General features: G+C 41.3%; 1 protein-coding gene across 2 annotated transcripts in view; it reads left to right on the forward strand.

The window, feature by feature from the left end:
- The window catches only part of LOC126272687 (uncharacterized), a 661,027-nt gene that overhangs the window by 564,322 nt on the left and 84,042 nt on the right, over positions 1-12,663 (forward strand). For both annotated transcript variants that reach the window (XM_049975704.1, XM_049975705.1), the window contains one exon: positions 8,932-9,045. In XM_049975704.1, the coding sequence (XP_049831661.1) occupies positions 8,932-9,045 (114 nt within the window). The remainder of the gene's footprint in view (positions 1-8,931; positions 9,046-12,663) is intronic.

The raw sequence follows: 12,663 nt of genomic DNA on the forward strand, positions 1-12,663 counted from the left end.
AGATGTCCTCCTTCCCACTGTCTCTCCATCTCTTCCTCCCCTCTCTCTATCTCCATCTCCATCCCTTCTCCCTCACCATATCTTCCTCCTGCTCTGTCCATGTCCTGCTCCCCTTACAGCCATCTATTCCTTCCTCTTTTTTCCAGCTGCCTACTACCCCTCTACACCTTCACCCTGTCTCCTACGTCTTCCCCTCCTTCTTCCTCTCTCTGTTCATCTCCTCTCTGACCATCTTCTCCTCGCCTCTCTCTCTGCGCATCTCCTTCTCCTCCCTATCTTCTCACACCCACCTCTCTCTGCTCAACCATGCTCATCCACATGTGAATTCCCATAAACCATGCCAATCTTACCTACACAACATGCCTCTTCCAACCTGTCTCTGAACATCTCTTCTTCCCCCTCTTACATTTCGTCCTGCCCCTCTTTGCCCCCTACTCATCCCTCTTTATCCATCTCCTACTCCGCTCTCTCTCTCTGTGTCCACCTTGTCCTACCCCTTTTCTCTGTCCATCTCAAACTCCCCCCTCCCTCCCTACCCATCTTCCCCCGTCCTCTGCTCAGTCGTGGCCGTCCATACGTGTAGCACATGAAAAGCAAATAGATAAAGCAGGTCAATACTACTCCAAAAAAACACGTCCCATTGTAAAATCAACTTGACTCGATATTTCGGCGATCCAACTGGTCGCCATCTTCAGGAGAATGCTGCTTCTGCTGGTGAGTCGAGCTGAGAACTGACGCCAGGTTGCAAATCGACGTCCTATATAGGCCACCGTTCAGTTCACGGCGCATGCGCCTCCCATCACGGTTGCTGCCCTTCAAGACAGGGATGTGGCGCCACCCTTAGAAGAACACTTCTCGCAACGATATGTCGCACTCAGGGCCGCACCAAAGAACTTTCAGTTTTGATGCTAGATAACACGGGATTCCACGTCTTGCTAAGAGGAAACCCATTGTCTCTGTTGATTAAATTATCCGCCAACCTAATTTCAATCGCCTCTTTGTAGACACTGTTCCAAAAACCGGAAATGGCGTCAGTTCTCAGCGGGACTCATCAGCAGAAGCAGCATTCTCCTCAAGATGGCGACCAGTTACTTCGCCGAAATATGGAGTCAAGTTGATTTTAGGATTCGGCAGCAAACCCGAAGAGACTTTCAAGACTTATTACGCCGGGAAAGCCTACGAAGTCACTAAACACATCTGTCGTAGAGGGCATCATACGCGTTGGGGGCTGGAAAACCAACTCTTGCTTTTCAGGAGTTGGTAGCCCTGCAAGGCAGGTTGTACATATATACTCTCTTACACTGTCTTTCTTTGCATAATCGGCGGTCCAGAAGCCATTCTTTCTATTACAGAACTACCTTGAACAATGCGAATATGCTTACTGCGTGAGTACCCTTTTCTGTTTCAGAAGTGTTAATAATCTCAACAAATTTGAAAATGATGTGTCTCTTGTTCGTCATTACATCTGTACTCTGCAGTGTAAAATTCAAATTAGGCGTTAAAAACAACGAATGTGTAAATAGGAAGATCTCTCAGAATAAACTATTCTGAGAGATCTTCCTATTTACACATTCGTTGTTTTTAACGCCTAAGAACAGAGTGATGCCCAAACAAATAAATTTTAATAGTCTCTTTCTTACCTTTCTGTTTATATTCTGCCTATTGTTGGTTTTTTCTTCGTAGTTATTCTTACGTTAGATATTTTTATACTCAGTTTGCAGCAGTCCCTGTCGATCTGCACGTGCCGTTTGAAATGGTTTCTATTTGTTCAGTTCTTTATCCATCGGTTTTGTACCATAGCAGATAACTCTAGGTGAACATTTGTTGCTATCGTGTCGCTACACAATGAAGATAACGTAAGTGAGAGGTCTATGGTAAAAATATTTGAGTTGCCACGAATTTACTTGTTAGCTTTTAATACAGCTTTACAGCAATACTTGTTAGCCTTTAATACAGTTTAATTCAGTTTAATTACATACAACCATAGTAAGGATAGTGCAGAAACTACAGTAACTGATTAAAGTTAATCCACCATCAGTAATTAAGGCGGTAATAACATATTGACTTCAGTAAAAAATTCTACAGCAAGAAATATATCAGCGGTTTAATACATTTACTTACCAAGTGACGTTAATAGGATTGACTTACGCGTCCATATAATATCTGAATATTCATGTGTGCGAATCTCGATTTTTATCAATTAAAGTGCCTGATAATTAAGAATACTAACCTCAGAATCGATAGTAAATAATATGCTTACGTCGATAGAAACAAACAATATGTTTACGTCGATAAAACCAACTGAAAGAGAAGTTATTGTTTTCATGTTTCTCTTAAGATGTTTTCTCATTAGTTCAAAACGAAAGATTTTCGGTTTTTTTAAGCACTTTTGGTGCCTCCGAGATTTGTGTAAACAGTTATGGTATGCTCTGTACATTTCCACATCCCTATTTGCTTGCTATAGACAGAACATGTGAGTTTTATATCATAACTGTTTTAAAACTATTTAGTTATTCCATTTGTATTGAAATACTGCGTAGGTAAACACTAAATTAATCGTCTGTTTTAAACGCATTGCAACGCTTTGGTATATCAGATGGTCTGTTTAGTATTCAGATGCCCCACAGCAACATTGTAATGAATTTTTGAAGATACTAGACATCCATACGTTGAGGGTAATAATTGTTCGTTCGATGTTGGAAACCAATTTTGTGCACAAACACGTTCCTAAGCGTTTCCACCGTTAGTTACTAATTGCCAGCAAAGAGAATACTTGCGGCTAAATGTGCTCTCAACTCATTACGGAATAATGGCGTGGTGATTATTTTCGCATTCTCAACCCCATTTACCGGCTCGTTACTGCTTGTTCGTGTCTGTAACAGCAGCTCGTTACGGAAGAGTTACCACTTCACAAGAATTCCATCCGGTCTCAAGAAGAGAATGGTATCCAACGTATTTCTTGGTCTTCTTCTTCTTCTGTGTGTTAGCCGCCTGTATTTTGACACCTTTATGTTAACACACTCAAAATAGTAGATTGTGGTTCATCACCGCCGTATTATAATGATACACACATTTTAAACAAATGAGTTCTGTATCAGAATCATAAATTTCTACTTTAAATTTGTTGTCTGAAGTTACTGTCTCGTTTTTTTTTTTTTTCATCTTATGCCGTCACCCCGATTTTTTCCCAAAACGTCTTACGTCCTTAACATGTCTAGCTTAAAATCAATGAAAACAAATACTGAAACACACAGTCGGAATAACTGTTGTTGTAGGCCAAATTAATCTCTCGTTGTTACTTCTACATTAGTGGTAATTCATTATTGATACCTCTAGGTAAAAATTTATATTCTAATGCCTCGAATACTATGTTTGAACCTATATTTGTTGCTATATTTTATCCATAATACTGCTGCCAGAGCTATCTGTATTTTAGTCTCCGTCACTGTACCTTATTCAAGTAAATGTTTCACGGCAAGTAGGGTAATTTGCGCAGCGAGTAATCTTACTCGTTCAAAACTTCAAGCATGCGATTAACATGACGGTTACCCACTTCTCAAACCTGCAAGTAACAAACAAGCAGAAGAAAACAGACGCTATTTGACTGTGGAATCCGTGAGTCCGGGACAAATAAAAGTGATGTTTCTTGTTTCTTTTACCAAACCTAAAATAAGAAGTCAAGCTTATAGTTATTTCTTATTTACTTTTATTTAAATGTGATATTAAAACCTGTAATACAGTGTCATTAGATGGATTTGATAACACTTTAAAATACAGACTCTGATCGTGTAAGGAGGTAATGGTATACTGCCGTACTGCTGTCATGAAAGATAGCAGGGGCACATCCCCGTTAACGAGAAGCTAAAACGAAGAAGAAAGTAAGAAACGAATAGGTACAACAGACTGCGTAAAAGAGCAAAAGGGTGAAAGCTGTTCGTGGATGCTTTACTGAGCAACGAGAAAAAAAAAGAAATATAGAAGCACAAGTAAATAACACCAAAGTCGTTTAGATATCGAATGTTTCCAACATTTGCGATGTGACGATGACAATGATTGCGATAACAAGTTTCCTGGTTCACTGAACCTACACTGTTTCAGTTCAAAATGGCTCTGAGCACTATGGGACTTAACATCTGAGGTCATCAGTCCCCTAGAACTTAGAACTACTTAAACCTAACTAACCTAAGCTAAGGACAGCACACACATCCATGCCCGAGGCAGGATTCGAACCTGCGACCGTAGCAGTCGCGCGGTTCCGGACTGAAGCGCCTAGAACCGCATGGCCACCGCGGCCGGCCACTATTTCAGTACCTAATCTATTAAGTAGTACATAAAGGCAAATAACTGAGTTACAGATATGTTCGCTGCTCTGTTTAGAATCATGATGCACGTACTTGACGAGAAACGAATGTTTTAAAAAGTTCTGAAATGTGATTTGAAAGTGATTACACAAACCATATTACTGTATAAACACATTTCAGTATTCCAATTTCCTAACAGAAAATTCCAGATAATGTCAATGGCGGTTGATTTCACTCATGTATACTTCTTTGTACCATTTCTTAATCATTGAGGATAATTAACTCATAGGTTAGTTAATCGCATATATTTGTGATATTTACTGAAGCTCCACTGTACAGTTCTGCACGTCTAAGCCGGCCAGGGTGGACAAGCGGTTCTAGGCGCTACAGTCTGGAACCGCGCGAACGCTACGGTCGCAGGTCCGAATCCTGCCTCGGGCACGGATGTGTTTGATGCCCTTAGGTTAGTTAGGTTAAAGTAGTGCTAAGTTCTAGAGGACTGATGACCTCAGCCGTTAAGTCCCATAGTGCTCAGAGCCATTTTTCCAAGTCTGAACTGATTTACTACAGTTCAAACATAGAAACTACAGCAATCTTGCATGCAGTTAGGTTTACGTTACTTAGTATGAATGTGAAAAAACATTCATTTTTACTTAAGTACACGCTGTTTCCCCACCCACTTCTCCTTACATTTCTGTTTCTGAAGAATTATCAAATTCTGTATGGTAGAGAGCACTCTATCGATGACCAAAAAACGGAAAAAGTTGTAGTAGTATTAAAACTGACATTTCATTGCAATTGCGAATGTTAAGAAGATCAATAAACCATTGCACAGTGTTTCTTTTCCTCGCTGAAGTTCAAGTCAATGAACGTTCCGCTAGTGATACTTTTGCGTATGTCCTTACTTTGATTCGGGGTTATAGTGAAGTGTCAGTCTACATATCAGTCCGCAGTCTGTCCCGGGTTTTAATTTCCGCCCCATACCGCTGCTTATGTCTCTGACAGTGATTTACGCATATTAAAGATGCAAAGTTGCACCGTAAATCGGAGTTCGCGTTAAATTGTATGTCCTCCAATTATTTTACTCGAAAAGTCAGTTCAAAGACAGGAGGATGACAGAGGAATATGATCTGTCACACGACAAACCTGTCTTCGACGTAATGATAACTGTACCTTGTCTGTTTATAAGATAAACTTTTATGTTGATGGTGTCTAGTTTATGTATTTCCCTTTTTGCCATTATCCTATTATCGACAGAAACCACGGCGAGAAGGGGGGGGGGGGGGGCGGTTGGGTGCCGGGGGCTCTTGATAGCTCTCAGTGGTGTATAAAACAAGAATTTAATGAAGCCGTATGCTTATATCACTACGCTTCGTAATCTATTTCATTCAGCTCTGCAGCAGAAGCAGCTAACTGCCAGTACCTACAATAGCAACATCGAACTGATCTTAAACAGTTGAAATAATCATCTGGTATATCACCGCCAGTCTGGTCCAATAGGAAAATTCCAAAAATTGACAAATTCTTTTGTTTGTAACGACATTGTATGTGACCACGGACAAAAAAGAAAGGAACACACCTAACCTACTTGCGTTTGTGCCTATCTCGCAGGCGACCGCATAACTGGGTACGGAATCTATAGCCAAGTAATGACAGGCGAACACTGGCGCATTGACGGTATAGTGGTGCGATGAGACTTCTGTGTATTTGTCTTGGAAATCCTTTCCGCATGTACTCTACTGGAACCGGCAGTGCCCTTTACTATTGTTGCAGAATGTGCATTAGTTTGATGTAGGTCCTTCTTACTGAATATATCGTTCCTACGCCTGAACTCTAATATAAAGAAAAAGAAGACAGACACATAACACTGCTGATTGTAACAGTACACATATTGTGAGACAACTTGCCTTGTTTCTAGAAATATCTGTTGTACATTATTCAATTGGCCTACTACATCGCTAATGTGTTCAGTAGATCACGGTATTGTTTTAAATTTGTTGTGTTATATTTATGTTGATATGAGAGGTACTGTTCTGAAGAATGTTCTTCTTAACCCATTCCTGTTGAAAGATGCTGAAAAATCTGTAGGTTACACCTTTTCTATTCATGCTCACACGGTATTGATAATTCAGTTGATTTCCACCAGATTCGATAATGCTAGCTGTAGGTCCAAAGTCTGCTGGGCTCCCGAATTGTTTCTCTTCATTTATGTATAGGCATCAGGTTTCGAATCGTTTAATAGCATTTTTCATCTCATAGTATCAGATCAAATTTTCTCCACAATTATTGTCTCAATAATAAAATCATACATTTTACGTCTTCGTCTCCTTTAACAATTTCCCCATTTGTCGCAAGCTCTGGTGCTAAGTTAACCAGTCTTCAATTTCAGAACAGATTTTTACCAACATGTTTCGTTCGTCCAGCCTGAATTCCCCACATTTATTCTTTGAAGGGACTATTGTTCAGAACAGGGTTTTTGTAGCCACATGTACAGTAAACGCGAAGCTCTCTTTTTGCAGAGCGTCAGTAATATTTACCACAGCTCTCCAATAAGAATTATCCCTCGTATGTTTCATTATTTTTGTAAAAAGAAGGGAGTGTCACACGAATGTTCACAGATACGATTCCAGACAAGAGAAAGCTGTCCCTTTAGAATTTATAAAAACAAAACTGTCATTCGTTTAATGAGATAAGAAATATGGGATTTGAATCACTGAGTGAAATTGCAACAAAGATAACAGAATGTTAGTATGACAACACTTGACTTGTAAACCAGTTCGCCCAATTTCACTCACTGATTGTAGGGGTAATAATCATATATTGTGGCTTGGGTCGTAGTTAAAATATTATAGTCAATGTAATTTGGCCCAGTACGTGCCTGAAAGCTCAATCATAACTAAATACGTGCTACTATAATTCTAACGTGACTCAAGTCAGCTACATGTATGGGCCTACGGAAAACATTTGAATGAAGACATGAATTGGAAGTAGGGCTCTTTCCGTTCTTTACGCTTCATTTATCCAGTGAAGTTTTGCCTTAACTCGAAAACACTCTAATTCCTAAACTCCGAGGATGTTTTTTCTGCAGCTTATCTACCCTCCACTTTTTAATTTCGTAGACTGCTTTTCTTTAAATACACAGTTTCATAAATTTTTATCTCTTTAAATTTGTTTGAAGAGGTCTATCTTGAACAAAACACAGTTCCTTTTTTCTTCTATTACCCAGACATGTTCCACTGAAGTTTCAGCGTCATCAGTTGTCTCTTATTTTCTTTTTATTAAACAAGAGGAAAATGCTTGTTCTCAGACAAATCCGAGTTTTTAAGAAGTTATTTACAAATTTTGGAAACAAACGTCTGTAAAAATACCTAGTTACCACATGCTGTGGTTTTACTGTTTATTTATGATTGATATTACAGTTGTTTTCCTTCTACAGTCTAAAATCTACAACCATATAGATCTTCATTTAGAAAAGTTATTTACTTCGAAAACTTACAACTGGGAATGTTGAGGTTAGATTGATAAATTCTGTTTGAGCCACTGTGTGTGTGTGTGTGTGTGTGTGTGTGTGTGTGTGTGTGTGTGTGTGTGTGTGTTTGTGTTTGTGTTTATGGGTTGCTGTTGCCTGGTAATTTTCTGAGGGCAGAGAACAGAGTTCGGTTTTAGAGAGCTATGCATTCGTTCAGCACTTGTTTTTTCTCTGACTATGGCTTTTTGTATTTCGTTATTTTATTATTATTAGTTTTTGAGAGACGTGGGGGGGGGGGGGGGGAGATTGGCTGTTACTCCACTTGAGAATATTCAGGAGGTGTTGATATCTGTTAGACCGTGTTTGACGTGCATAAGATGTTCAGAAAACGTAAAATGACAGCTGTTTCTTTTTAGTGCTCTTCTGTGTTTTGTATATCTGGTTTTGAAGTTTCTGCTTGTTTGTCCAGTACCAATTGATTTGCATTCCTGGCATATCATTTACTTATTATTGTGAGAATTTCTTCTTCGCTTGTGCTTGTGTGTGTGTTCTGTGTGTTTATGTTCTGTGTGTTTGTGTTCTGTCTGTCTCCGTTTTCATTGTGACAGTGGACTGCTTGTTTTTGTTTTCGAGGTGTCCCCTTCATTTTTGTTTCAATTTTGTGATTCAGTTTTTCTCTTTTTACACCTGATTAAAATTTCGTACTAGAAGAACCATGTGAAGTCTAAATTCAAACATTTCAACACTTCCACCATATTTAATTAAACAGTTATTTGTATTGACTGTTAAACAATCACCTTCAGACAGTACCTCCTAGTGCAACTCGCACATTGTGAGACGTAACCAGTAAGTAGTGCATTGCAGGCAGCGTCTCGCGGTTCTAGGCGCGCAGTCCGGAAACGTGCGACTGCTACGCTCGCAGGTTCGAATCCTGCCACGGGCATGGATGTGTGTGTTGTCCTTAGGTTAGTTAGGTTTAAGTAGTTCTAAGTTCTAGGGGACTAATGACCACAGCAGTTGAGTCCCATAGTGCTCAGAGCCATTTGAACCATTTGAGCCATTGCAGGCAGCAAATTGTCCAAGCGCTCAAATGTACACATTGCACTACCAGCATTGTATACAGCTATCCCAAGACTTTATATATGCCTTCGTCTGTTTCAGAGTGCCCTTTGGCAGAATTCGTGAGCAGTTCGGCACCTCCACAGCGCGTGCCTTTCGTGTTCCTGCCGCTAGAAGGTCAGATCGTCCACCCTAGCGCCGACATTAGATTCGCAGGTAAGTGCACTGGCAGAGCAGAGGCGACACGAGATGTTGAAATAATCAGCTGACTTCCAGTAATAGACACCACCTCTCAGATAATCGCACCCTCACTGCTTCACACAACTAAGCAGCACAGATACAAAGTACACTAATTAAAAATTAAAAATAAATACGTGTCAAGAAATGGCGTAAAAATGAAGGATATGGGTGATGCATTGATGAATGGCGTTATTGGCAATGATCAAAACAGCCTCACTGTGTTCAGAATGGGACCATAGTGCTGAGGATGACAACACATCATGGCAACAAGAAATGCTAGTAACACACAGCTGCCCACTAAAATTGCAGCTCCATGAAGGTCCATTACGTTCTTGAAAAAGTGTCCGCAATTTAAGATCCACTTTCAAAACGTTGTAGAAGGAGAAGCACTGCTCAGAATAACGTCAAATATGAACAACATATTATTGACAATGGGAAAAACGTCAAGGAACAAGAAAAACGAAATTTTACCAATAGAAGGCGCTGTAAGTATCTTAACTAGGGCCTAAGCCCCCGGGGTATGCACTGGATATACACCACAGTGGTTAGACCTAGGATTTCCTATGCGGCTGTAGTGCGGTGGAAGAAGGTACAACAGCGGGTTGCTGCTAAAGAGCTTGCTAAGGTGGCGAGATGGGCCTACTTAGCCATAAGGTGGAATTAGCAGCATACCAACCGCTGGAATGGAAGCCATGCTGGATATACCTCCACCTTTGGGTTAAGATGGAGGCAGCAGCTGGGGCATACAGACTTAAAACTGGCCAAAACCGCGTCTCATTTGGATATCCAGAGTCACACACTAACATAGTGAGTGAGGTAAATATAGGTATGGCTGGGGAAATGCCCGCTGACTATATAATAACTCCGAACTGCTTCGACAAGCCTTACGACATAATAACTGGAAATAGGGAGCAGTGGGAGAAAACAGTTCGACAGAGGGACATCGTTTGGTTCACCGATGGGTGGAAAACAGATAAAGGCGTTGGGGCAGGCTTGTACGGGGTTCAGCCAAGGCTGGAGAGCAGTATCTCTCTAGGGAAACTGGCCTCTGTATTCCAAGCCGAAATTACTGCAATCAGGGCATGTGTGGAGGAGAATTTGAGTAGGTGCTACAATGACCGTAGCATCTACATCTATTCAGACAGACAGGCAGCCCTGAAATCATTGGCAGCTAGTGCAACAAGATCTAAGATTGTTGCAGATTGCCACAGGGCTCTGTGGAGCTAGGGGGAAGCAATAGGGTGTACCTAGTGTGGGTCCCTGGCCATTCAGGGATCTGTGGCAATGAACAAGCCGAATGACTGGCTAGGATGGGGGCAACAACTCCATTTATTCGACCGGAACCTGTCTTGACAATCACCAAGGATATGGCCAAATTAGAACTACGGAACTGGCTTAGGAAACAGCTGGTAGGATATTGGATCAAGGTCCATAAACTAAAATATGGTAAGGTAATGATGTTTTAAAAGAAGCTCTGTAATCCTGGGATTGAACAGGAAAGAGATCAAGCTCATGACTGAACTGATGACCGGTCATGGGAACTTCAAAAAACACCTACACACAATGGCTATAATGGAAGGGGACCCTTAATATAGGATCTGTGATGGGGGTGAAGAAACTGCATCAGACCTAATATTTGAATGCATGGCATTGGAGAGTAAAAGACACAGAATCTTCGGAACAACTAGATCTGAAGAAATTGTGTCTAACAAAAACTGGTAGAGGGACTCCTTGCACTATTTAAGGGCACTGGTTGGCTTTACTAGATATACAGGGAGCGATACCGCACAATAAACCTAATTTCGGTGCGGGCAGTGACGGGTTAGACCTAAGCTGTTTTAGCTCTCCTGTTAAAATCAAATCAAATCAATGAAATCAAGGATCTTAACACAAATAGGGTCGGCTACAAATGATAGATGAATCTCAGCTCAACGACTGCGATTTAAGTTGCACATTACATCATTCTTACTGTTCAATGTGCATGACTACACATGACACACAGTCAACAATTGTGGTAACGTTGGTTAGGTAAGCCCATCCACCATGCTAGGTCGTACCACATCTGATGATGAATACGGTTTTCAGTTGTCCTGAGGCCAAAAATCATATAAACAGCAAAATAACATGGGCTTGTCACTGTTCTAGGGCCAGAAAACGCGTTTAAAGCGAAATGACATCGGTTGCTAACTGTCGTGAGACTGGGGCAAAACATGTTCAGTACGCTACCCACGGTTTATAGCCACAAGTTGGAATAGGGAAACAACATGTTTCTTTACAGATCAGAGAGTCTCAGGGGTGAAGTTCAGAATGTGTTGTGCGATGTTTCTTTCAGTTCAGTTACATTCGTGATTGGGGCAGTGAAAACAATATCTTTCAGATAACCCCCAGGGCAGGGAGTCACATAGATTAAGAGCAGGTTATCTGGACGGTCAGGCTGTAGGGTAATGAGAAAGGTTATTCCAGCATTTCCGAAAATCCTCTGCAGCAGCCGCTTCACGGCCAGTGCAGTGTACGGAGGAGCGACATTTTGCATAAAAATGTTGCTATCCACACATCCACACTGTTGAAGGGGTGGAATGACGTTGATGCGCAAAACAATCTTGTAACGTTTGCCAGTGACGGTACAGGTAACAGGACCCGCAGACAACATCTCGTCGAAAAAATACGCCCCACGATAAACGATGCCGTACACCCGCTCCACAAAGTAACCTTTGCATGTGCGCACCGGTTTTTCCGTGCCCATATTCCGCAATTCTGCGTATTAATATGTCCTTGGATATATAAACGAACTTCGTCTGTCCATAAAATGTTGTTTTGTTGGCTCGTTAATTGGATGCAACTCCTGAACGTGGGTGATTCTGTATGGCTAGTAATGCAGAATGTTTCGTAGGATTTTATGTACCGTACTGGCAAGCATATCCAACATTCGGGCAATTCCTCGTGCACTGGATGTTTACACACCGCAGCTCGACACCTCCAGCAATGCTGTGGCCACATCTATGACAGACGTCGGATCAGCTGCTTCACCCTCTCTGCCACACCGCACTTCAAAAGAACCCGTCTTCTCAAATTGTGGAATCATTGTTTTCTAGACCCTTAGCAGACATCGGACCAATTCTTTGTTTCATACCCACGTGTGCCCCCATCTTCCGCAGGGCTACTGGAGCGCAGTCACCGTTCTTATAAAAGAGCTTTTCTAGCGGTGTGCGATCTTTGATGGAGACATCGACTTTGGGCGTCTGAGGAGCAACCGGTTGCCGCTCGTCTGTTGGTATTCTGACGCTTACAGTACTGTGTATTGGTCACATTTTCGTTAATTTCCCATGACGTTTCCCCATGCGTCAAGCATATGCTGTACAAATGTGACGTCATTCCGACCAATGGTTCTCTTTCTACAGCGTTTTTAAACTGGACTTTTAATCATGGACATCTTGTAGATAGGAGAAACGCCATCTAGATTCTCTGTACAAGGGAAGGTTACACAGCAATTTTGTCCCTCAGAAAGAGCATTTCAGTGTTGATTTTTGATGACAAAGTCGTGCTAAATCTCTAGTAAAAATGACAAACATCTTCCAGTTTGCGTCGGAATCAGTT

The sequence above is a fragment of the Schistocerca gregaria genome, chromosome 5 (assembly GCF_023897955.1).
Source record: "Schistocerca gregaria isolate iqSchGreg1 chromosome 5, iqSchGreg1.2, whole genome shotgun sequence".
NCBI classification, from domain to species: Eukaryota; Metazoa; Arthropoda; class Insecta; order Orthoptera; family Acrididae; genus Schistocerca; species Schistocerca gregaria.